The 26,696-nt window shown below is 37.5% G+C and overlaps 1 protein-coding gene across 5 annotated transcripts in view; it reads right to left on the bottom strand.

Annotated features, from left to right (window-relative positions):
* Positions 1-26,696, bottom strand: part of Ccdc138 (coiled-coil domain containing 138) — a 52,223-nt gene that overhangs the window by 15,888 nt on the left and 9,639 nt on the right. For 4 of the 5 annotated variants that reach the window (XM_010610009.2, XM_010610039.3, XM_010610024.2 and 1 more), the window contains 7 exons: positions 23,662-23,781; positions 21,927-22,004; positions 21,715-21,822; positions 19,069-19,233; positions 16,993-17,109; positions 14,785-14,977; positions 2,053-2,229 (listed from right to left, as the gene is read on the bottom strand). In XM_010610009.2, coding sequence (XP_010608311.1) covers positions 2,053-2,229; positions 14,785-14,977; positions 16,993-17,109; positions 19,069-19,233; positions 21,715-21,822; positions 21,927-22,004; positions 23,662-23,781 — 958 coding nt within the window. The remainder of the gene's footprint in view (positions 1-2,052; positions 2,230-14,784; positions 14,978-16,992; positions 17,110-19,068; positions 19,234-21,714; positions 21,823-21,926; positions 22,005-23,661; positions 23,782-26,696) is intronic. The other variant, XM_010610016.2, reaches the window with a different exon arrangement.

Here is a 26,696-nt window from a genome sequence, read left to right as displayed (position 1 = left end):
TATTTTTATAGTAAAAATAAACTTTACTTTTTTAAAAGCCCACAAAATATACTCAAACACACTGTGCCATTCACATTAAACAGGATCTCTACAGGAAAGAATAAACTAAAGAACACAAACATAAATCCCTCTATTTAAATTAAGTCTGACAAGAAAGGAGAAAGTATTCTTTGGAACAAAGTAAGATTCAGATTCTTACTCTGCTAAACTCAGATGAGTGATTTTATAGCTTTCAACCACTGACAGGAAGAAAAAGAAACCACAAAGTCAATTTCTAAATGCAACACCACTGAGTTATGACATGATGTACACTCAAACCAAAAATAGATCCTAACACAAGCCCGCAATCTGAGAAAATTAGGCTCCTAGCAAGTATCTCGAGATGAATCAAGATGCAGATAGATCTTAATTTACTAAAAAAAAAAAAAATGTATCTGAGCAGCTTTCAAAGTGCAGCAGCCAAGCAGATGGATGTGGGCCAGAAAGGACTGCTCTGCCGGCCACAGAGGCCATGGATGACACAATATCAGGGGTGACAGCCACTGCACTCAGGACCCGGGGAGAGCCCAATGGTTCTACTCCATTACGCTCCACAAAATACCAATAAAAAATAGTAGAAAAATGAAAAACAAAAAACAAAACAAAACAGCAATCTAAACATTTGGTTATTATTAGATGCAACCAAGATGGAAACCTAGTCACTTAAAAAAGTAATCTAAATTTTTTGTTTTACTCCTCACATTAGTAACTAAGGTACCAAGTTCCAAGATCCTTCACCCAAGCAGCCACATCCGCATCTTAACCACCAGTCCAAAAGCTGAACACATTGATAAAAACATCAGATGACATTTGATATTTGGAGTAGAAGAAAACACTAACCTGGAAAACCTAGTCACAAAGCTACAGCAGAGTGGGTCTGAAGTCCAGAGTCAGAGACCTGGCTATCCATCTGTTTGGCCTATGTCCAGCTGTGGGGTTCCTGGAAAATTACCTAATTTTTCTAGGCGTTGGTTTCCCTATCAGCCTCCTACACAGGATCTCCAACACCACAGAGATATGTGAGTTGAGAATGTAGCCCCAGCCCCAAAGCATCTAGTCAGAAGCATACTGCACTCTGCACAAAGCACCAGGAGAGATCTACAGCAGCACCAAGCCCACAGGTGCCAACTGCCAAGTTCAACAGTGGCTTTCTACTCAGGTGTCCAATGCTATAACGCATCTTTTATTTTTAGAAGTGTTGTAGAGGGAAGAGGGAATGGAGAGGAGGGAAGACTACAAATTAAAAGAATTAGGTAAGCAACATGGCAATATGTTCAAAGTGGAGAGGATGAAAGAGCAATGGCGATGGCAGCCAAGAGAAGCAAATCATAATACCCTATGTGCAGCCCTGCACCTTCCTATGCCAAACAAGAACCATTTACTGCAAGTGACAAGAAATTGTCACACCAGGCCGGGGATTTAGCTCAATGGTTCTGCCACCTGGATCAAAAGCACAAGGTCCTGAGTTTGATCCCAGGTACCAAAAAAAATAAATAAATAAAAAGAAAGAAAATAGTCATACCAAAATAAACACCAAAAAGAAAAATATCCCATGGACTGCAAAATATCACAAATACAAGCTGAAGACATTAGCCACATACACAGCACAAGTATCTCCAAAAGCATGTATGAATGAAGAGGCACAACAGGAACATGTCTGTTACCACTGTCACTCAGGCGGAGATGTACTGGGTGCCTTCACTCCCTCAAGCAAACAGAGAACATCCTGGGACAGAAGAAAACTGAGAGGCTCCCCCAGGGTCCCTGCAGCATGCTCACATAACAAAGACCACAGGAAACTGCAGGAAGTGAGACTCTGGACAGAGTTCCATTTTTAATATATATATGTCACTGACAACTCAATTACATTAACTGCCAAAGTATTTTTAAGCATCTGAATTATAAAAACTAGTAGTGTCTGATATATAAAACCAGTAGTGGCATTACACACTCAGATCAGACAAGGATAGGAAAATCATCCCAGTTTTATTTCCTCACACAATTGAAACTTACCAGACTCTACCGTCATCTGCAGCAAACTGTCCATGACATTAGAGAGGAGGCCCTTGCTGGATATTCGCAGATGCCCGAGAATCACTGGAACTGCTTGATACTCCAAAAACAAGGCTTTACCTTCATCTGTCTTCAAGTCCAAGCAAAGGGAGTCAAATGCCTGGGCCAGGTGATCAGCTGGAAAATAATGGGAAGCCACCTGTGTGTCAGTGATCAGACTGGTAAAAAAAACAGGTGGAAGAGAACATCGTCACTGAGTCAAAATCAAAGAGAGCAAAGATTCATGGCAGGTCACTGGCTAAACCTAGATACACATCCCTAACTTGTTAGAACCAAATGGGGAAGAGGAGAGGTATCACACTACGATATGGTAAATTTCATTTATAATTTCTGTATTTTAGCAGTTAAATTACAAGTCCATTTCTTATAGCAACAAAGAAATGATTAATATTAAATACCATGAGTACTATTTTCCATATTTGACAATACTTGCTTCCAAATAAACAGCATAGTAGTCCATTTCCAAGTTCTAAGATTGTATTTTTTGTTACTGCTGCTTTCTAAATAACTATTTCAAATTGTAACTTTATACAAGCTAAGTGATGTTAAGCAAGGGTTTCTGTCTCACTCTAAGGTGGAAACATTGAGCCTCCAGAAATGGGATGCATTAATGGGTTACTTTTAAACCCTTCTGTAACACATGGCATTAAGGGTGGAGCAAGGCCTTAGCAAGAATGGTGCAGTGATGGCACCTGCCAGCTCAGGCCTGGGGATCCTCTCACAGATGTTCCCCAGTGAGGAGGAGGCTCAGAGACAGGATTGAGACAATGAGGTAAGCAAAATCCCCATCACTGCACCCATCAGTCAGTAGCTAAGTCATACCATCATGAATGTCACTATTGCTACCACGTGGCAGCCAGAGCTCGTGCTCTGAAATGTAAAACCTCCTTCAAACTCCCTCTCCAGGGATGAAACACTGTAGTACTGAGTGCAGAGTGCTAACCCCAGAGAAGGTCTGGGAGCACCTGGAGGTGTGTGGGAGTCCTGCGGGTCCTGACTGAGGCCACCAGCATCCCAGCCGGCAGCTGTATGGGTGACACAAATGCCAAGGAAATGGTTAAAAATGAAGTCACTCAGAATGATTTGCTGAGAGAAATGGTAGGAAATTAGAATGAAGGGATTCTGAGAAAGACCTGTACTCATTAGTCTACTTACAGTCACTCCATTTTCACATTTGGTAGAACTCAGGTCAAGGAACACAAACATTACCACATTTTAATTTTGTAATTAAAAAATAAACAAAAATAAATGAATAAACATTGCAAATGTACACTAAGTTAAGTAAAGCTGCTAAAGTCTGTTCAGATTTGGCTTACTGAGAAATACATCTTTGTTTTTTTTAAGCCAGATATGGTTGTGCATACCTGTTAATCTCAGAACTCTGGGAGACTGAGGCAGAAAGGTTGCAAGTTTGAGTAAAACTTAGTGAGACCCTGTCTCAACATAAAAAAGGCTAGGAATGCGAAAAAGGCCCTAGGTTCAATCCCCAGTACTGCATTTGTTTTTATTTATTTATTTGTTTATTTATTTATTTATTTTCTTGTATGAATTAGTCTTCTAGGCAGAAGACTAGAAGATGAATGCTAAACTTTTTACAGAAACTAAAGTTTTATCACAGTGCCACCTAATGTAACTGATACAAATTACTTATTAATTTTGAATGTGGTATTTTTTAAGTTTACGAGCTAAAGATAATGTCCTTTAATAGTTTTTGAACAAATTGACCTTATCTTTCAAAGATAAATCAAATATGTCCTCGTTTTAATTTTTCTAATAGTGAAATTTTCTAAAAATAAGACCAATTTAACTTCCAAAAGATTTTTTTAAGTCTGTTATCAATTATAACCAAAACTTACTTCTTTTTACAAATATGCTGTATTACTGGGTTTTTAAAGGTCCTGACATTCAAATGTATTCTTATTCTTCACTAAAAGTCAATCTGTTCATTTTAATCAGTATGAAATAGGGCTGTTATTTCATCTACATAGCAGATTTAAGGGGTAATCAGATTCTCTCTGCTCCTGAACCCTGGGCTCACCTCTAGCTGGCTGGGAAGTGCAGCAGGACTGGTCTATGGTCAGGAGTTCATGGCTGAGGGCCCATGGACAGAAGGCCAGCTACAGGAACCTGTGGTAAAAGCATCTGTGGTCAGGAGCCTACCTGCAGAAATCTGTGGTCAGGGAGCCTGTGATAAGGAGCCCATGGTCAGGGATACCATGATCAGAAGCCCCATGTCTACCCAGCCTGTGCCCAAGAAGATAGGCCAGCCACAAACAAGGAGCTTGGCTAATGGCTCCCCAAAGAATTGTAAGCTAGTAAATAAAGTGCTTGTTGCTTTATGATTTTTAATTGTTTGGTGGCATATCATACAGCAGTCCTAACTCTTTTTTTTTTGGTACCGGGGATTGAACTGAGGATGTTGTGCTTGGGAGGCACTATGCCTGAGCTAACTCTCAGTTCTAACTCCTAAAAAATTAAATGTTATGAATAATAATGTGTATCAATACAATAGTGTGTATTGATAATGGTAGCAGCTAGCTTATTAAATTATTATATGCCAAACTTCTGCTAAACCTTTATATGAATTCTCTTGTTTAACCCTCAAAAACTGGGGTAGAACAGCAAAGTGCCTGCCCAGAGTCACAGGGTTCATAATAAAGGAGCATGAAATGTATTTTCAACTACAGAGTTGAAGTTCTTAACTATTACACTGTATTGACTTCCTACCAAATCAGAATGTGTTGAGGTCTAAGAGCACTTCTCTAGGGCAGAAGCCCAAGTCCATACCTTAAAAATAGATAAATCTTTGTAACCTGAGGGCCAACTGCCAAGTAGGGCAGGGCAGAATTATCTCTAATCACACATTTTTAAAGAGCAGCATATATTTAATTACACCTAGAAGAAATCTGTCACTAAACCAAGTAACTTTATCAGCTAACATTCTCATGGCCCCTTTTCACCAATTACCTCAAAATGTAACTCACAGATTAGTGTATATACTAAACACTTTCATGTAATCTCCATGTCTGCACACTTATACTCTTAACAACATGGACACTGTGCCATCCCAAGGATGCTGTGATGGACCAGTGTCCGGGTCACAGATCCCTGGGTCCTCTATGCTACTCTTTTGTGGAGATAACCTCTGAAGACAAATCTGAGCTGGCTGAGCACAGGGGTGCACACAGCCAGCGCCAATCGGGTTGGGATGGCTCCTGCCCTTCAGGACTCCAGCTCTGCTTCTGTCAGTTCTTTTCCCTCAGTATTACAAAGAGCACCTTAACACTTTGAACTTTCTCCTTTTTGAATTATTTCCTTGCAATAAATTCCATTAAAGGCTATGATGCATCATGGTGGTAGACATGAGTAGAATGCACTTCAGCAAGGGCTGTAATTCACATGACAATGATAGCCGTGTCCTCATCCACCCCACACTTAGGATGAATAATTACACCAACAACACTCAACTAAGACCAGAGTCAATTATGCATTTGTGCACTGAGGTGGGAAGGTAAAATAAAGGTGAATATTTCTAAATATGATAAAACTAAAATATAATTAATCTGATTTTTCAATTTCTATTTCATATCTTGAATTTAAAATTACATTGTAAGATATAAGCACTTTTTAGAAATAATTAACAACAAAAAAAATCTCATTAAAAACTGTTAGAGTTTGTCTATCTTCTCATGGAAGCTTTCCTCAAAAGGCTACAGGATAGAGAAACACTTACATTGGTTTTATAAAAAAGGCATATCTTAAGAGCTGGGCATGGTAGTGCACACCTGCAGTTCCAACACTCCAGGAAGCTGAGCCAGGAGGAGCACAAATTCAAGACCAGCCTGGGCAACTCAGCAAAACCTTGTCTCAAAGAATAAAAAAAGGCTGGAGATATATAGCTCAGTACAAAGGCTCTGGTTCAATCCCCATTAATACCAAACACACATACACACACACACACACACAAAGAGGCACCTGTGGCTAGAAAGAAATTTAAATTTTCAAACATTAAAATAACTTAGGAATTGCACAAAAAATAAATGAGACAGCCATAAAGCAAGAAGGATTAACAAGAAATACTATGTGATCTCTGAATGGAGACTATTACTGATAATCACACAAAGTCCATGGATTAACCTTGGATGAGGACAGTCCCCTTGATCCAGTGACACAGGGCCCCACTTTCAAGCACTGAGCTCATATCAGCTCTCAGTACTGGAGTCTTTGGGGTGCTTCATAAATTATAGACTAATCAGGAAATTCAGGAAGCACAACAGATATTATATAACTAAATGAATTAAAACGTAAGTCTGGCAAAATCAACCACAAACATGACACACTGGAAAAGTTTGTATCAAATATGAGAGACAGAGGATCTATATTATTTTTTAAAATAACAAAAAATAAATCATTCAACACAAAAAATTGAATACATGAATAAAAATTTAATTAGAGAAAATTCAAATCACAAAAAAAATATGAAAACATGGTCAAGCTCACCAGATGTCAACAAGATGTGAATAAAAATCATATAAACCATGTTTTTACTTAGGGAAATTAGCAAACATTAAAATTGCAATAACACTAGATCTGGAATGGGTGTTTTATGTAACTGTATGATTGATACAGCTGCAAGGATACAATAGCTACAATCCTTTTAAGAATTTGGAAATGTCTGCTAAAATTAAAATGCAGCCAGACATGGTGGCGCATGCCTATAATCCCAGCATTCAGGAGGCTGAGTCAGAAAGATTACAATGAGGTTGAGACCAGCTTGAGCTAAACAGTACATTCAAGGTCAGCCTGAACTTCATGGAGAGACCTTGTCTCAAAAAACAAAAATAAAATAAAATTTAAAAATAAAATTAAAATGCACATGTTCTTTCATATATCTAAACTTGGTAAATTTACTGTAATTTAAAAAGCTCCCAATGTATCAGATACATCTCAGGAAATATGTCCTTATTCGTAGTAGTAAAAAATAGAAAACAAGAACCAGACATTTAGCTCAGTGGTGCCACCGCTTGCCTCGCAAGAACAAGGACCCAAGATTGATCACAAGTACCAAAAAAAAAAAAAAAACAGGAAACAAGGAGCAGGGTTAAATACCAGTTGGCTAACAAGTAAATGAAACTAACCAGAATCAAGAATTGCACCTATATGTACGGACCTAGAAGTTAAACAAAATAAATTTGTAATTAAAAGACAAAGTGCACAGGTGTAAGTACAGTACACAGATGTATCGTAAGAATCCAAAGGATGGGGCCCAGGATTTAGCTCAGTGGTTCCACCGCCTGCCTCACAAGCGCATTGTCCAGAGTTCAATCCCTGGGAACCCCCAAAAAAGAATCCAAAGGATGAAGATAACTCAAAAAGCTAGGATTAGAGGTCCCATTCGACCCAGCTATTCCCCTGCTAGGTATCTTCCCAAAAGAATTAAAAGCATCATACCACAGCGATATGTGCGTGCTCATATTTATAGCAGCCCCAGTTTGTAATCACTAAATCTTGGAAACAGCTGAATGCCCATCAACTGGTGACTGGATAAAGAAGATGTGGTCTTTCTATAAAATGGAGTACTACTCAGCCATAAAGAATGATAAACTAGCCGGGCATGGTAGCGCATGCCTGTGATCCCAGCAATCGGGAGGCTGAGGGAGGAGGACAGCTGTGAGTTCAAGACCAGCCTGCGCTACATAGTGAGTTCCAGGTCAGTCTCAACTATATAATGAGACCCTGTCTCAAAAAAAAGAATGATAAACTAGATGTATTTATGGCTAAATGGATGTAAATTAAGGCCATACTCTTAAGTGAAATAAATAGGACACACATAAAATACTGAAGTTTCTCTAGTGGAGAAATTGAAAGTACAAATGAGGATCAAAATGTGTAATAGATAATATGAAATAGGAAGAAAATGTCCAAAGGGGAAGTGGGGGAGTAGGGGAAAGGACAGGAAAAAATATGAGAAAAGAAAAAAAAATGGAAATAAAGTCTTTGTAAATAGGAGTGGGGGAGAGGTTTAATTAAGGGAGGACAGGGGAATACGGAAAAAAAAATAGGAGCCAAGATATATCATGTAAAGGTACAAATTCCCAATGATGAATGTCATCATATTGTATACCTAAAATGTACCAATAAATGTAATGAATTAAAAAAACCCAGAGGAAGCTATAGAGTATGTAAATTAGGCTGCTAATTATATACCTCAGGGACTCCTGGAGAATAGTGCACACTTTTTCTTTTCATTTATAAGTAACAGCATTAAATCTCATTAATATGTGTGTATGATGTTTTTTAGCTTCAGCAAAGTCTAATTACATAAACAACTCATACATTTGAAGTACACATTGGAGAGTTTTGATGCCTGCAAACCTGTACGCATAACCACCCCCAAAATTTCCACACACCTTCTGGGATCTCTCCTTCCAACACCACTCCTGCCCCCAGCATCATTTAAGGTTTCTGGCATTATGGGCGATGTGCATTTTCTACCATTACAGGGGACCCTTGACTTATGCACTCCACTCATTCAAGAGGCCTAGTTGTAACTCAGGTTAGTCAAGTGAAGTCCCAGTTTCCTCTACAAAGCCTTCAAAGTCTCTTTCCTGTATACAGACAATCCTCAGTGTACTAAGACAGACAGTGGCCCAGGATTTTTAAATTACGCCCCCTCACAGGAAAGGAGGCTGTAATGTTCCTTCCAGAACTCTTTCAGGGTAAAACCTGTATCTGAGACCATCTAAAAGCACAAACAGCTGGCATTTGGATTTTACTCAAGACTGTTCATAAAACTAAAATTCCAGTCATAATCAAACTTGTTCATATGTCAGGCAGTTGAAATGCAAGGGTCCACTGTATAGGCTATTTTGCTGCCATTTAGAGGATATTTTGCATTTTATAGAATTTTATGTAAATGCAGTCAACATGCATTGCTTATCCAGTATTTTCACTTGGCACCCAATAGAGACCCATCCGAGTTGTTGTAAATTATCAACAATGTTCCTTCTTGTTGCTGAATAGCATCCATTGTGTGGTTCTAACACCATCCATTTACTCTCTGTCTACTTTTCTTTTTCTTTTTGGTACTAGGGTTCGAACTTGTGAGGCAGATGCAGTGCCACTGACCTAAATCCCTAGCCTTCCATCCACTTTTCGATGGACATTTTTGTTATCAGTTTGGGCTGTTAGAAGCAGAGCTGCTGTTAACAAGTCTTTCTTTATGAACATGCTTATGTTTCCCTTGGGAAACACACAGGAGTGAAATGGATGACCCGCTCTTCACATACATGCTTAACATTTAATGTCCTCTAAGGCATCTCACCATTTCACAGCCTGCCCCAGTGAGGAGTCCAGGGGCTTCTGCCTCACAGACATTCCCAATCGCAGAACTCTGGCTAACAGGAGAGTCACCTTGGCTTCAGCCTGCCACTTCTTGAGGAATAGCAATGTTGAACATCTTCATGTTTGTCTTTGCTCTTCACTGTCTTCCATGAGGGTTCTGTCCTTACCTTCCCCCATTCTATTGGGTTGTCTTCTAATTGAATTAAAAGTCTTTCACATTCTAGATATAAGCCTTTTCTCAGATGCACAATTTGCAAGTAATGTCTCTCAGTCTATGACTTGAATTTATTTTCATAAAAAAGTTCTTTAAAAAGCCAAAATTTTAAATTTTGATGAAGTAGTTTTTTGTTTTTTTTTTTCTAGTCATAACTATGTTCTATCAGAAAAACTGGCCAGGGCCGGGGATTTAGTTCAGTGGTTCTGCCACCTGCCTCACAGGCACAAGGACCTGAGTTCGATCCCCAGTACCAAAAAAAAACCTGGCCAAATCCCAGATCATTAAATAGTCTCGGATAATCACTTCTAGAGGTTTTATAGTTTCAGCTCAATTATGTTTGCAGTAGAAATTGGAGATAATTTTTATATATTGTAAGAGTTGAGGCTCCTTTATTTTCATTTTTTTCCTGCCATTGGATTAACCCAGCATCATTTGTAGAAAGAAATATCCTTCCCCTACTGAATCATGGGGATCGCACAGAGAATAAGCTGGCCATAAATGTGCGGACCATTTTTGGACTATCTAGTCTGCCCTACTGACGTCTATCTTCACATCAAGAACAAACTATTCTGAAGGCAGATAGTGTGTCACATAATCAAAATGTGTAGGTTTTTTTCAAAGTTGTTTTGGGTATTCTAAGTCTTTTGTACTTCTATGTGAACTTTAAAATAAGATTACCAATTTCTACCTAAGAAATTGATCAACCTATCAGTTTTTACCCTAACCCTGATGTGATTTTTATTTAGATTGCTTTGAATCTACAGGTCAATTTGAGGAGAAGTGGCAACTTAACAATATTGAGCCTTTTGACCTATGAATAAGCCATCTGTCCATTTATTTTGGTCCTCTTGAGATGTGGATATAGCTCAGTGGCAAGGTACTTGTCTGGCATGCACAAGTCCCTGGGTTCTATCCTCAATAGTGCAAACATAAATAAAAGAGACTTATTCAAGTCCCTTTTAACTTCTCTAACTAATAATTTATAGCTTTTAATGTATAAATCTACAACTTTATTTTTACATCTTTCTCTACCACGTTTATATCTAAGTATTTTATATTTAATTCTGGAAGCGTTTCCATAGAATGTTTAGTAGAATTCACCAGAAAAACTGTGTTATCCTGTAGTTTTCCCAAAGGGAAGCTTTATAACTACAAATACAATTTCTAGAACATACATAAGCTATTCAAATTATAAATAACTTGTATCTTAAATCTTTCAAGTAATGTATCCATCTCCTCTACATTATTAAATGCATTGAGTTTTCCAAATCTTCATTCTCTTTTCTTGTTTTTTTGAAACAGGGTCTCACTAGGTAGTTCAAGCTGGCCTTGAATTCACTATGTGGCCCAGGCGGGCCTTGAACTCACAGCAATCCTCCTGGCTCTGCCAACCACACCCAGCTTCTATCTTCTTTCAAATGCCTACAAGAGCATATTGATTGCCCTCTCTCCTTTCTAATATTAATAATTTGTCGTTATTTTTTTTCCTCAGCCTGGACAAAGGCTTATCAATTTGAGAGTTCTGATAAAAATATGGTGATGCTTAAATTTTTAAAAATTCATTATAATACAATATAAAATGTTATTAATCACCCTCATTTCGAACTTACTTATCCAATAAATTTTGCCCCATCTTCTGAAGTAGTTTTGCAAGTCTTTCCTGTGTTTGTGATTAAAAAAATAGTAACAATACGGTGACTGCTGCTATTGCTGCCGACTGCCATCTACTAGAAAATCAAGCTTATTAAAACATTACAATCCACCAGGGATTTAGCTCAGTAGTGCCATGCTTGCCTCACAAGTTCAAGGTCCTGAGTTCGATCCCCAGTACAAAAAAAAAAAAATTATAATCCTCATCAACTTTATTCACTGGATCTGGCACCATGTGACTTCTGGTCCTACCAAAATCTAAATGACCATGAGGGGGAAATGTTTTGAATCAAATCAGGACATTGAGACAGCACAACAGTGCAAGTAAGCACTCAGGAAAAAGAAATTCCAGAGCTGCTTCGGAAAGGGAAGGAGCTATGGGATAAGTTTTCGTGTATTCTGAGGTGGATTAATGGCAATGTGAGGCACCACTGAAATCCCCTGCCCAGCAATGTATCTTTCACTGAAATTAAAAAACAAACGTATACCACGTCTTTCAGTTATACCTAGTATCAATCTTCTCAAGATGATGTTTTGGTTTTCTGATTTTTTTATCTTTATGATTTTTCACATTTTTCAGTTCTTTTTTCTTCTGTTAACTATACTCTTCCAACTGAATGTGGATTTAATTTGGTTTTCTTTTTAAAGTCACTCAGTGCCATCAATTTCTCTTGAGTTTTATCTGCATTTCACATTTTTTATATGTTGTTTTCATTTTCATTTGGTTCAAAATAATTTCTACTTTTTCTTTTGATTTCTTTGACCCATGAGTTATGCAGAAGTATCTTATTTAGTTCCCAAATATTTGGAGATTTCCTAGAAAGCTTTCTGTTATTTATTTCTAAATTAATTCCATGTGGCTACAGCATATATTTCATATGACTTGAAATCTTCTAAAATTAGTTAAGATTTCTTTTATAGGCCAAGATATGGCCTAACCATGTGCACTTAAAAAGAATGTGAGTGGGCTGGGAATTTAGCTCAGCAGCACTGTTCCTAACTTGTAAGCGCAAGGTCCTGAGTTTGATCCGTGGTACCCCACCCCCCAAAATAACCAGAATGTGTTGTTCTGTTGTTGGCAGATGAAGCTAGTTGACAGCAGTGCCCACATCTACTAACTCTACTCTCTTCCTTATTTATGCTGTAAATTACTCCAGAATGTGAAACTTCTGACCAAAATTGCAGACTTGTCTATTTTTTTTGTTTTATTATTTCAGCTTCATGTTATTAAGTAAATAAAGAATTGTGATGTCCTCTTGACAACCTGGCCACTAATCATTAGGAGATGACCCTCTTTATTTTATAGTCTTTGTCTAATATTAGTATAGTGACTCTACTTTATTAATATTAGTATTAACAGAGCATATGCTTTTTATTAGTATTAATAGAGACCATTCATTTACTACTAATCAACTTGTCTTTACATTTAAAATGTTTTTTTTTTGGTACCTGGGATTGAACTTGGGACCTTGCACTTGCAAGGCAGGCAGGCAGGCAGGCAGTGGAACCGTTGAGCTAAATACCCGGCCCAAAATGGGTTTCTTATAGGCAGCATTTAGTTGGGTCAGCCAATCAGACAAGTTCTGCACTATAAATAAGGTATTTATTATCTCCTTTGTTGTCATATTAACTACATCTTTTTCTTTTATTGGCTGTTTTAGGTTTTACAAATAAACACCTTTAAAAACTTTACTCCTTTTCAATATTTATACTTTATTTTTTCATATAGATGATCAGCATGTCTGCTACTCTACTACAAAAAGTGATGACAGAGAACACCTGATACCCTCCTGTCTTATGTGTCCATTTTAAACAGGTATCCTTATTGCATTTTTGACTCTTTATCAAGAATGAACAGTTTTATCAAATGATGTTGGAATATATGTTGATATATAATTTGAATTATTTTTTTAAATGATTAATGGCTAAGAATTTTTCTGGTATTAATGTGGTTCTGAGTTGCTCATATTAATCATCTGGATCTCTGGTTGGATATGTTCTTTTTAAAAAATGTGTGGCTATGAACTATGAGCTAAAATCCTATTTATATGTGCGTGTTTGTGTGTGTGTGCGTGTGTGTATGAACACATAAATTTCTGAGATAGGCCAGGCACAGTGGCCCCCTCCAGTAATCCCAGCAGCTTGGAAGGCTGTAGTGAGAGGCCCAAAAGTTTGAGGCCCACTTGGGCAACCTAGTGAAACTATCTCAAAGTTTTAAAAAAGAAAAATTTTTTTTTCTGAAATAGAGGTGTGTGTGACTTTATTTTGTGCTAACAGTTCCTTTTCATAAATGACCTTTCAAATAGGTACCATCCAGTCTATTAGTATAATTTTGAGAGCCATAAGCATGAAGGAATAGACTAACCAAGAAGGCCGAATTATGGTTTGTGTTTCATTAGTTCCATTAGTTCCATGTCATCAGGAGTAACTAAATAGAGCATTCTTTGAATATATATATCTATACTTTTTTTTTTTTTTTTTTGAGATAGGGTCTAGCTATGTAGTTCAGGCTGGCCTTTAATTCACTGAATAGCCAGACTGGCCTCAAACTCATGGCAATCCTCCTGTCTCAGCCTCCTGAGTGCTGAGATTATAGTGATATGCCACCATGCTCAGCTGTCTCTGTCTACATTTAAAAATCCAAACAAAAAAATTCTGAGTCATATAATTTAGCAAACAGGGAAGATATAAAGATAGTATATTTATTAGCTGACTATATTAGCATCACTCACTTTAAAATTCTCATAGTTAATCCAGAAGATAATAAATTATAGCTACATATTAAAAAACATATTAACTATTATAAAGTACAGTTGAAACATTCCTTCTAATTGATTCATTTCCTTAATTTCTCTTACAGGTCAAGCACTATACTAGGTGCAGAGGGGACACAATGGTAAACAAGTTCTTCTCTCAGTAAACACAAATTAGTGCAGTGCTGACAAACTTTGTTGGTAAAGGGCCAGATAGTAACTTCATAGGCTTTGGAGCCACACAGTCTCTGCTGTCAATGTTCCACTTCATTACAAAGCAAAAAGGGTCAGAGACAAGTACTATATACCAAATGAGCATGGCTGTGAGAGAGAAATCTATTTACAAAACACAGGTGGGCTGGATATGTCCCATGGGCCACAATCTGCCAACCTGTTCTCTAATGGAAAATTATAAACTCAACAGCAATTTCACTTTACATGGCAAATGCAAGGAGAGTTGTAAGAAAGCAAAGCAAAGTGTGCTTCAAGAACATGAACCCAGATAATCAACTGCAGCTTCCAGGATGAGGCCAGCATCCACCACAGACCTTACTGTCTCAAAATTAAAAACATGCTGCTATTACAAAATGACTCAAAACCTCATTCAGAAAATGTTAAACACTTGTGACTAGAAAATAATCGCTCTTTTATATAGTAATCTTCACACTATTCATCAAAAATTATTCTACAACACACCTAAAAGCTTACCTTGAGTGACTGTTTTGAGAACAATTAAAGTTGATAAAAATCGCAATGGCAAATGCGAACTCTTAAAAAAAGCAGCTATTTTTGGTTTATTCTCCACAGAATGCTCTGAAGAATTATCCTGAACTCCTTTAATTATCACGCCTTTAAATATGTCTTCACCTAATCGCCGCAATGTTGATGTCATAGTTGAATGCTGTTAAAAATAAGAACAATCCTAGTCTATTTTTATGCATGTTCATAAAATACCTATTTTAAATACCACAATCAAATATATGAACTAAAAGTGCATTTTTTCTTAAGCAAAATGATAAAATGGAACTGCAAATATGCAAGGTAAAGTATGACTGTATTTTCTAAAACAGTAAGAACCACAGATGGATTGCACTGCATTTCCAGTATAGAGGTGGTCACCCACGCTCAGCTGACCACTGGCAGGCAGTGGTGTCTGGCTCATCAAGCAGCCAGCAGAGCCTCCTGCTTCTGCTTACTGACTACCAGTGTCTCTAGTAATTTGGTACACTTAACAAACTCAAAAGAATAAAATATTAGATTATAATGTCAGAGGATTCCTATGCAGAATAAACTGAAATAAGAAAGCAGGTAAAGGGCCGGGAATTTAGCTCAGTGGTTTTGCCACCTGCCTTGCAAGTGGCAAAGACCCGAGTTCGATCCCTGGTACCAAAAAAAATAAAAGCAAGAAAAGAAAGTAGGTAAAACAAATAATGGCATAGAATGACCTATAAAATAACAGAGGATCTAGAGGTTTTCCACACTTCTGTTGAAAGGGAAGCATTTCAAACTGCAGTTTGAGAGATAAGTGAAAGTGTTCTTTGTTGTGACCCAATTCTTCAGTTCTCGTTACTGAGTGTTTTGGACTTGTGATAAAATGTTCTCAACACAGCATTGGTCCTGTGATGTGGACAACAAGCTCTAACTCCTAAATTTCTACAGGTACACTGAGATTCGGAGCATATCAAAGGCCAACGAATGGGTGAGGAAAGGCATGAGTAGGGCACCTTAAGTTAAACACATCATCAACAGGGTTAGTATTAGGCAAGAGTAAATGGTAATTGAAAAATTATTTCTAATGCTTCCTACTACTTTTATAGTAACAATATTTTTAATTTAAAAAATATGTATATGGATACTACTTCTCTTTAATTGAAGAGAAAAAATTCCACAAAAATTATATTCTTATTTTTGATGAGACTTCACCAAAGGATATAGACATCAACCTAGACTCAAAATGTCTAGTTTTCAATCTAAAACTACTCACCTTACCAACAATCAGATTTCAAACTAAATTTAAAAAGACAATCAGTAGTTGCCAGTATTAATATGACAAAATATGAGAATTATGTAAGAAAAAATTTAAAACCCCTAATAAAATGAGCAATCATAAACACTTTAGAAAATCTCTCATAGAAACGGAAGAAGTCTTAGCAAATAAAACAGAAGAATCAAATGGAAAGTTTAGTACTGGAAATACCATTAACAAAGGAGATAACTGCACTGGCTCAATAGCAGAATGGAAGAGAGAAAAGAATCCACTAACTGGAAATAAAATAGCCAGTATGAACAATCAAGAGAAACCGGGAACCAACAGCAGCAGCAACAAACAGAACTGAAAGGAACCAACAGACTTCAATATCTAACACGCATATCACTAAAGTCCCCAAAGGAAGGAAAATCAGGTAGAAAATTCCAAGGGATCTTTACAAAACTTTACCAACTATTACAGGAAAGGTCCCAGGATACAACATTTTTAAAAAATCAATTCTATTTCCAAATATTATCAGTGAAAATGTGCATATAAAAATGTTAAGACAGAATCAATTAAAATCACATAAAAATTAAACAGCTTAAAAGTTTTTCTAAATGCATAGGAATTCATGCAGAAAACTATACAACAATGGTGAAAGAAATTAAAGTTTTAAAAGAAGGGACATTTTGTGCTGATGAACTAGAAGACTCAACAAAGATTCCAATTCTTCTCAAATGAATATTATAGGTTTAAGGTGATGCTAATCAAAATCCCAGTGATGTATAGAAAAGATTATTCTCAAATACAAGAGAACATATTCAAAGGAGAAAGGTGCACATACACAGTGTTTGTGTGTGTGTGTGTGTGTGTGTGTGTGTGTGTGTGTGTGTATAAGCTGACACTAAGTGCAGCATTAATAGCAGCTCAATTCCTCACTCCCTTACCTGTGCCCCTGCATCCAGCTGCCTGAGGGACCAGTAGATGAACCTGATGAGAGGCTCATGGAGTCTGGCACTCACCAGTGGCATCCACTGTAGCTGCTCCGTCATCACAGGCAAGAGCTGTATATAAATGGTGGGAAACCTTAAAGCAAGGCAAGGCACTTTCAGATGTCTGAAACCCATTCCCACAATGTTCTAAAGAGTAACTACAAAGACAAACAGGCATTCTCTAACAAAACACCTCCCCTAAACCATATGCAACACAATGTGGCAATCTCAATCTGAAAGTTTCCATATGTGTTTTCTTCTATCCAGTGACAGCACATCAAGAACTGAGATCAACCTACACAGAGGCTCTCTGAAGCTTCAAGGGTCAAATAAATAATCATTAAAAATAACAACCTAGCCAGAGATTTAGCTCAGAGGTTCCTCCACCTGCCTCACAAGCACAAGGTCCCAAGTTCAATCCCCAGTACAAAAAAGACAACCTAGATTTATATTTATACCATGGCATGCATGCTCTGGGATGAAAAAAGTAGGTGACAACAGAGCAAGTATAATAAAGATCCCAACTTATATAAATATGTTGCTGTCAATTTGTAATTTTTAAAAAATTTGAAGATGTTAAGGAATTTTGCTTTCTTTAATAGCCAAAGGACCCTAAGCAATGGTGCACAGGTGCTTTAGAGCCCAGATGCTGCACTCGGGTCATTGCAGCACAGGTGGGGCCTCAATCTTACATATGCTAGGGACAGAATTCCGCTAGCAGCCCAAGCCAGTGTGTGGGCCCTCCACCAGCCTCCACAGAGGAGCATGGGTCTGAGGACACTGGGTCTCTGGCCAGCTGAAACCCAAGTCAGACTTCTGCCCTGTGAGCAACACATAATCAGCATCCTGTGCAAATACTCTGGCTGTGTCTTCTATGGCACCTGTGGTGACTGTGTCTGATTTCTTTTGACTCCCTCTGGTTTAGAGACTGGTGTGATTACCAGGCCCACTCAAAAAATCCTGGACAATCTCCCTGCTCTAAGGTTAGCAACTTTAATTCCTTTTGTCCTGGAACACAACACTGACAGGTTCTCAGGATAAGGACATTATTCTATCTGCTACAAAAGGAATTAAAAGAAATAATTTATTACAGATTAAGGATGAGAAATGGGAATAATATATTCAAATAAAACACTAGCCTATATTTAATAACCATGAAATCATTCCTAAAAATGTGTAAAAACCACAAAAAGCTTTTTTTTGTTTTGTTTTGTTTTTTTGAAACAGGGTCTCACGTATAGTTGAGACTGACCTGGAACTCACTATGTAGCCCAGGCTGGTCTCAAACTCACAGTGATCCTCCTGCCTCAGCCTCCCGAGTGCTGGGATTACAGGTATGCGCCACCACTCCCGGCCCCCCAAAAAGCTTTAATGTATTTTCTTCAAAGTTTTTCTGTATTGTCTGTGGACTGCAACTGCCAATTTCTAAAGACCTTTTATATTAACCAGAAATCATGAAGAGCAAAATTCACACTAATACCTATTAATTATTTCAATTTGATAAAGAGTGAGAAGTACCTTAAAAATAGACTTTTATCCTTTCATGCTAAAAGACTGTTTCATATCCTAAAATTATGTATAGGAGGAATTGTTCACAACTCTACATATTTTTAACTAATGTATATTTCATCTTTTTTGGAGTATGCTGTACCTTAGCTCTGGTTTTAAAAAGACAAATTACTACCCTGTATACCTAAAATGTACCAATAAACTCAATAAAAGAAAAAAAAAGATAAATTACTACCGTCTTAAGAAAAATGTAAGCATGAATTAATAAGGTCCAAAACCAATCTTTTTAGAACTGACTGCTGGTATGGCCAACTTTCTACCCAAAAATCTTTTATTACAAATTCTGCCAGAGGTTTCCCTTTAATCTTCAAGTGTCCTGAATCATACATTTCAATTTTATTTTATTTTATTTTTTTTTGGTACCGGGGATTGAACTCAGGTCCTTGCGCTTGCAAAGCTGGCAGCGGAACCACTGAGCTAAATAAATCTCTGCCCCCATACATTTCAAATGTAAAAACAAACCTTTATACACTTCTCCTGAATATCACTTCTCTGAGAAGGAGATCTGAGTAGTAGCTTTTCACCATCTACACCAGATTCTTCAGGTTTCACTTTGCTAAGATGGTGGTCTGAAATCCAGTCCATGAAGACAGTTAAAAGTTCATATACCTGTTCGTTAAGTGGTACCTATGTGTCAAAAATTAAATCAAACATTAACTTCAATTTACTTCATAAAAGTTCAAACGCAAGGCTTAAAATTTGGTAATTGATTACAGAGTAATTTATCTAGAGGGCTCTTAGCGCATTTCACTTATGTGTAAGGACAGAGACTCCCCAAATATGCAAAAGAAATTCCAAATCATGTGCCCCCAGTTAATGTTAGAAACATTCAATGCTGGCTGAGAAAAGGCAGAAAACTTATCATAGTAAGTAGAAAATTGAAAAAACTTCATATTAGTAAAATAAAAAATTTTTTAAGAAGTTCTTTATACAAAATTGGTAAGACAGAAAAGTAAAACTGGCTATCACATCTAAAAGATTGTAACAAATTTTAATGTTTCCAAGGCTAAAGAATTTCCACTCTCAGATTTCATGCTTTTTCCTTCCTCAAAGTAGTTATTTTCTTGTTTTTACAGTAAATGAAAATCCTTTTCTGGAAATCCTATTCTCTGAGAGCCTACAAAACTAGGAGGGAAGATAAATGTGCTGAGAATATTCCCTTGTAAAAATCTATTACACAAAATGGAGTCATTCTTGTCACACCACATCACAATGGAGTTGAGGTCCAGAGAAGAAGGGGGAACAGAGTCACAAGTACTTGCTCCAGGAACTATTTCTCAGAACCAGCCCAACAAAACCGCCTGCCCTATCTTATTTCCACTCAGCAATGGATAGAACTACCCACTGCACCCTCCACCAGCTTCACACAGCAGTTGCCACCACCTGTCAGCGCTCACAGTGCCAGTGGGTTTTCATTCAAAAAAAAGCATTCACAGATACCTATAAGACTCCCAAACTCGCCTTTACCCTCTGGTCACAGTGAGAACCACTTAGCCTGTGTGTCTTAGATTGCAATCCTACTCTTTGTTCCCAAATAGTGAGGTCCTATATTGGAGATGCAGCTCTAGACTTTTGTTTGACTCCTTTGAAGCACACTGTTGATCAAGTTAATTAAATGTTTTCCATATTTTACCCTAAGTTGGAAATGATGCTAGATTTAATTACTCTTTTTAAGCTATGCAAAAACAGAGAAATATAAAAGCAAATTATAAAAATGCCACAAAGAAAAATCACAAAAACAGAATGAGATGATTGAAAACAGGGCAACAGTTAAACCATTATTCTAACAAAAATAATCTGAAACCTCAATTTTTTTCAAATAGAAAAAAAAGAAACTGCTTTATATAAAACTTCAATTACCTTGACTACCTGAGTATAAAATCTCCACACCTTCCATTTATTTTTTTACATAGAGAACTAGAGCTGGACATGGTAGCACATGACTATAATCCCAGCTACATGGGATGCTGAGACAGGAGGATCACAAGTTCAAGGCAAGCCATGGCAACTTAGCAAGACCCTGTCTCAAAAAATAAAAAAGGGCTAGGGTGTTGCTCACATATGTAAGTCACTACCCAATACTACAAGGTTCACTACCTAATACCACAAGGGGAAAAAAAAGGACTAGAAAGTTTATTATCAAAGTGGTTAACACCCACAGTGAGTTACTACCACATATTCATTAAGAAGGATTAAAATAAAAATATTAAAACAATGAATATTGGCAAGGCTGTGGAGCAACCAGAACTTTCATACACTGCTAAATTTATCAAATGGTTTGGATATGAACTGACATTTTCTTACAAATATACTTCTATCTTATCACCAAGAAATTCTAGTCCTAGAATATCCAAGAAGAATGAAAACATGTGCCCAAAAATCTTGTATTTATAGCAGCTTTATTCATGGTAGACAAAAAAAGACTTGAACAAGTGCCTACCAACAAAACAAATGACAGATAAGCTGTGATACATTCATACAATGGGATACTGAGTAACACAAAGGAACAAATGACTGACAAACCCAGTGTTATGCTGACAAAAGGAAACCTTGCCCAAATGAGTGCACACTGTACAATCCCACTGACTATAGCTATGCAAAAAGTGAAGCTAATTCAGGGAAAAAGATCAACAGCTGTTCCACAGGGAGGACCAGGAAAGGGCACAGAAGAACCTGCTGGGGTGATGAGAACACTTGGCTGAATGTCACACAAGTTTATCAACACTGATCAAATACTGATTCAAGGATCTATGTGTTATGTTACTGAGTGTAATTTAAATTTCAAGTTTTAAAATTCTCAGGAAGAAATACCAGGGGCTACTTCAGGGACAGATTGCAGTCTTGATCAAAAAATAACAACAAACACTTGTGGAATCTGAAACACATCTGGTAACAAAGCTGCTACCAACTGTAAGGAATCTGCAAGTGTCACCATGCCTGAAACACGGCTGAAATACCTTGGTGAATTTTAAATTCTAGAGCTATTTCTCCGTAAAAGAATTATTATGGTGATCCCTTTCATACCAAAAAAAAAAAAAGTTCACCAAATGAAAGAACAAGAGACAATTTCCTGGCGGTCCACTGGAAAAATCTTCAGTTGTGTCATACCTTAGAAGATTTTGAAGCTGGTGCCTTTTCTTGCTTTAAGCTTTTCATTTCATGAGCAACATGGGAACTTCCTTTCAATCTCTGTATTGTCATAAATTCATACTTCCTCTGCAGTGGACCACATCCATGAATTAAAGAACAACGATATGAAAAGTAAGCAAATCCAAAGGCAGTCACATTAAAATGCACACAGAGAAGAACAGGCAACATACCTGTAAGTTATCTAAGCGGGCTTGAACTCTTTTAGCTTGAATCTCCATCTTCCTGTTTTCTTCACTTACTTCATTTAACTAAGGAAGGAAAAGTTAACAATTTCAATATAAAACTTAAACTGATCACATTGAGGACTTCTCCATCTACTGCCTAATCCAGTCTACTTAACTACTCAACTACAAAACACAGGTGGCATTCAGGATTCAAATAGGTCACAGCTAACAATCACCACGTTCTTTAGGCTTCATTATCTCAGAAGGTCCATTTGCCTGCTCCTGAATGTAACCCTACTCCTGCTAATTACTCTGGGTGTTCACTGGAACGCCATCCCTCTGATGGGCCCTGAACATTAATCCTGTCTCCTCAGCTTGGCAAGTCTTAACATGCAATGCGTTTACATTGTTGTTGTTGTCATTATTATTATTATTATGGTGTATTTACATCCAGTGCTATCATAAATTACTACACAAGTCAGTCACAGAAACAACAAACCTTTCAATAAGCCATTCTTAAGTTTGCACCATTCATCAAATCAGAAGCTGGCAAGTTTTTGAAGCTGGAACACAGCCACACATCATTGCTATACTCTAAGGCAGAGATCAGCCCAACAAATAAAGGAACCCTTCTTGAAGGTGGTACTAGACTGAGATGGTGATGGGAACAGTTATCCCTCCAGGGATAAAGCAGGCTTCCTAAGAGACAATCTCTGAGGGCCACATGTGGGTCAGAAACATTCAGGGAGGCTAAATCAAAGCAAGGGAGGAGACGGAGCCTCAGCACCTCTGTCAGGGAAGAGGGCTGCAACAAGTATCCCCCAGGAATTGAAGAAGAACAAAGGAAGCAGAGCTAGCCAGGGAACTGTGGGTCAAGTTCTGTAAGACTAACTGCATTAAAAAACTGTCAGGTTTTCAGTCTCATGCTTTTAAAAAGTGACTTAATTTATGCCCAGGTATCTTCTGCCCATAATTAAATACACATGCAATCATTCTCCCATCTCTCACAACTATTATTCCTTCATTTTTCACAAAGAAAGATGAAAAAAAGACATAACAACAAAAAAGCCTGTCATCCCAGCACTCTGGGAAGCAGAGGCAGGAGGATTGTGAGTTCAAGGTCAGCCTGTAACATAGCAAGAATTTATCTCAAAACAACAAAATATCCTCTTCTTTTGGGGTACTGGGGACAAAACTCGGGTCCTTGTGCTTGTGAAGCAACCACGAGAACCACTGAGGTAAATCCCCAGCCCCAAAATATCTTCTTATATAATTTTAGTACTAGGTATTAAGTGACACTACTTATATAAATAAATTATCCTAGCACAATATGACACAGGTCTATACTCCTGAAACTATGCTAGAGTAATGTGAAGCTTAGAGCCTGGTTGTGTCCAGCATAAAGCAGGCACAGGGAAAAATAGATGAAAGTTAAACATGTACAGTGTTTAACAGCAGTTATAGTAATAAATATTAAAGACAGAAATCAGAGGGGTGAAGGGAGGGCAGGGACAAGGAGAAAAAATGAGAACCAAGACCTGTCATGTAAAGGTACAAGATCCCAATAATGAATGTAACTGTACTGTATATCTAAAATGTACCAATAAACTCAATAAGAAAAAAAAGTAATCAGTGCTATACATTTCTTAGTTTTAAGGTTTTTCTTTTGCTTCTTGTTATCTATAATGCTATAGTTTTGTTACCTATAATGTTACAGTTTTTGTACTAAAGTAGGGTTTACCTGTTTTTTTAAATTATCATTCAATTCTTTCAGTGCATCAAAAGAAGACCTCAGTCTCTTGCTTTCTTTATTTCTCTCCTTAAGAACTTCAGTTAACTGCTCAACTTCTGCATTGTGTTGCTAGGAAGAAAAAAAAAGGTCTATAGATTTTAAAATTAGGCAAGGTTCTCATCACTAATATTATTGAATGTTAAGTTAAAAAGTAGAACACCTTCAACCACAAAAACTCTAATCAATGTATTTAAATACAGGTGACTAATGTGGCAAATAATTTACAGAAATTGTGTAATCAACCACAGTAACAACAAAACATCAAAAGCATTTAGGAAAAAAGCTCAGGCATATTACCATACAAATTAGGTCTACTTTTCAATTCAGCTCAGAAAAATCCACCCGAACAGCATCACTAAAATATCTTCTACTTTACATCATGGAAAAATAAAACAACAAAACATTTCTGATCCTTTTCAAGACTCTACTTACAGCTTTAAAAATTAAAACCTAAGTTTCACATCACCCTCAAAGATATAAAAAATAGTCCACAGAACTAATTCTTAATCTCATAAAGTAGCTAAAAGTCTGATGCCAGCTTTACATCTCAAAAAACATTAAATACATATAAGAATTTCTCTGAGCCCCAAACAATTCCACTCTCCAACAGGTTTCAGAAATGATGCAAACCAACTTATCCCCTAACTATTTAAATGGGACAGCATATCAGATTTAAGATGTGAATACTTACAATTCAAGAATAAGATAGGGCCAGGGATTTAGCTCAGTGGTGCCACTGCCTGCCTCGCAAGTACAGGTCCCAAGTTTAGTCCCCGATACAAAAAAAAAGGATGGCAAGGAGAGATCTGATAATCTATGCATTCTTTCCTTAGTCCTGTAAAAAAATCCAATCTGAAAATTATAGCTTCGTGTGATTTTATTATTGTATTAAATGGTTCGATAACAACGTAGAATACAGCCACAAATACAGGTATTTTTAGAATTATTTTATTTATATGTGTGTGTGTGTGTGTGTGTGTGTGTATGTGTGTGTGTGTGTGTGTGTATGTATATATATATATTTTTTTTTGGTACCGAACTCGGGACCTTGTGCTTGTGAGGCAGGCGGTGGCACCACTGAGCTAAATCCCCGGACCTAGAACTAGTTTAATATTCCTATTGTCTAATCTTTCTACATCTAAAGATACTAAGGCTTACAATATGAGTTCTACTCCCAGCAAGGCAGGATAAACCCACTCCCCTCTACCTTGACCAAAAACCTTGGACAAAGCCCAACAGCAATCACTTGATGCCTGGAAAAGCAAACAAGAATAGAGAATTGCAGAAAGGAGTAAAATCTGGAGAAGCAATCCTTAGGGGTGACCTTTCTCATGTTTTTGTTTTTCCTTTTCCAGGATGGAGAAGTAGAGGGAGAAGCAAAGTGAAATCTTTCCTAAGCACTGGGAGATATAGCCAGTCTTCTTTACAGGAGAACTGGACAAGGGCCCTGAGAGCCCAAGGGTGGGGAATCTGGGAGAAGGGACTCAGAAAGAGTCCCCCTCAGCCCCCTGCCACCTTGGTGGTGGGAAGCTACCCAAATGCCAGAAGGAGGCTGGAGAACCCAAGAGTCTCAGGCTGACCCTGAGAGACTGGTTTGTAGATCAACCCGGAAGGCACTGCAGCCCACCTGGAGATGACCCCACTGCCACAGAGGGGCAGAGATGAGGACTTCCACCTAGAATGGCTGGATAAATGGCTTAAAAAAACAGTAACACTCTCCAGAGACATGAAATATATACAAATGACATTCAAAAGTATTCAAACAGAATTCTAAAATTGCTGCAGAAACAAAACACAACAAAATGTCAAGAAAAAAGACAATCAATAGACACCAATCTGAGAAGACCCAGATGCTAAGTTTCTACCTCTGTTCCACGAAGTCAATTCAGCGTGAAACCAAATATAAATACACAAATTCTTAGGAGAAAAACAAAACAAAAACTTTAAAGAATATAATTTAAAATTTTAGAACTTTATCAGAAATAAAAAACCCACTAAATGGGCTCAATAGCTACAAGAACTTGAAAAGAAACAGTGAACTTAAAGAGAGATCAATAAAATTATCTAATCAGAAGAGAAAGATGAGAAAACAGGAACAGAACCTCAGAAATCTTTGGGGTAACAGCAAAAGTCACTGGAGACCCGGAAGAAGAGAAAGCAATTAGAACAGAAAAAATATTGAAAGAAATGTTGGCTGAAAATTCCACAAATTTGGCAAATTAAATTAATAAATTCAAGCATCACAATAGCCCACAAATCAAACTCAAAGTACACCAAGATAGGTCATCAGTGAGCAGCTGCTAAAAGCCACAGTTAAAGATCACAAAATGATCCAACCACAGAACATCCTGGAAGAGGTAGATCACAGGGATAGACATAAGTCAGGAGCTGCCGAGGGCTACTGACATGGATGACTACAGAGGAGCAAGGGAAAACATCCAGGGTGCTGCAGCCATTCCAGCCCAAGTATGGTGGTGACACACATGGTGAACCTTTCTGCATATCCAAAATGTACAGAAATAGGGCTGGGGATTTAGCTCAGAGGTGTTGCTGCCTGCCTCGCAAGCACAAGATCCTGAGTTCAATCCCTGGTATCTACCCCCCCCAAAAAAAGTACAGAAATATACAGCAAACAAAATGACTTTCACCCTATTTGAGTTCCAAATACTGTACCATATCTTTTGAAATGAATCACAGAAGTATACAATACTACCTACATAACATCCTTGCCAAAGTATTTCAATTGAGTATCAATGTCAGGATACAATCAGGTCAACCCAGTGTATGACCTGCTTTCCAAAACTGCAGAGTTGGACTCTTCAGAGAAAAGCCCAAGAACAAAAACGGTGAGGATGCAAAAGAAACCCAAAGATTCAACCACCAGATACACATGTATTTTGTATAATTCCTTGATCAGAAAATAAAGCAAAACAAAAAAGCAACAGAAGACACCATGCAGGCCACATGGGGCAGGGAATGTGGCT

Source organism: Fukomys damarensis, unplaced genomic scaffold, assembly GCF_012274545.1.
Source record: "Fukomys damarensis isolate Sample0158 unplaced genomic scaffold, DMR_v1.0_HiC HiC_scaffold_9, whole genome shotgun sequence".
Taxonomy (NCBI): domain Eukaryota; kingdom Metazoa; phylum Chordata; class Mammalia; order Rodentia; family Bathyergidae; genus Fukomys; species Fukomys damarensis.
This window is presented reverse-complemented; position numbering and strand designations above follow the sequence as displayed.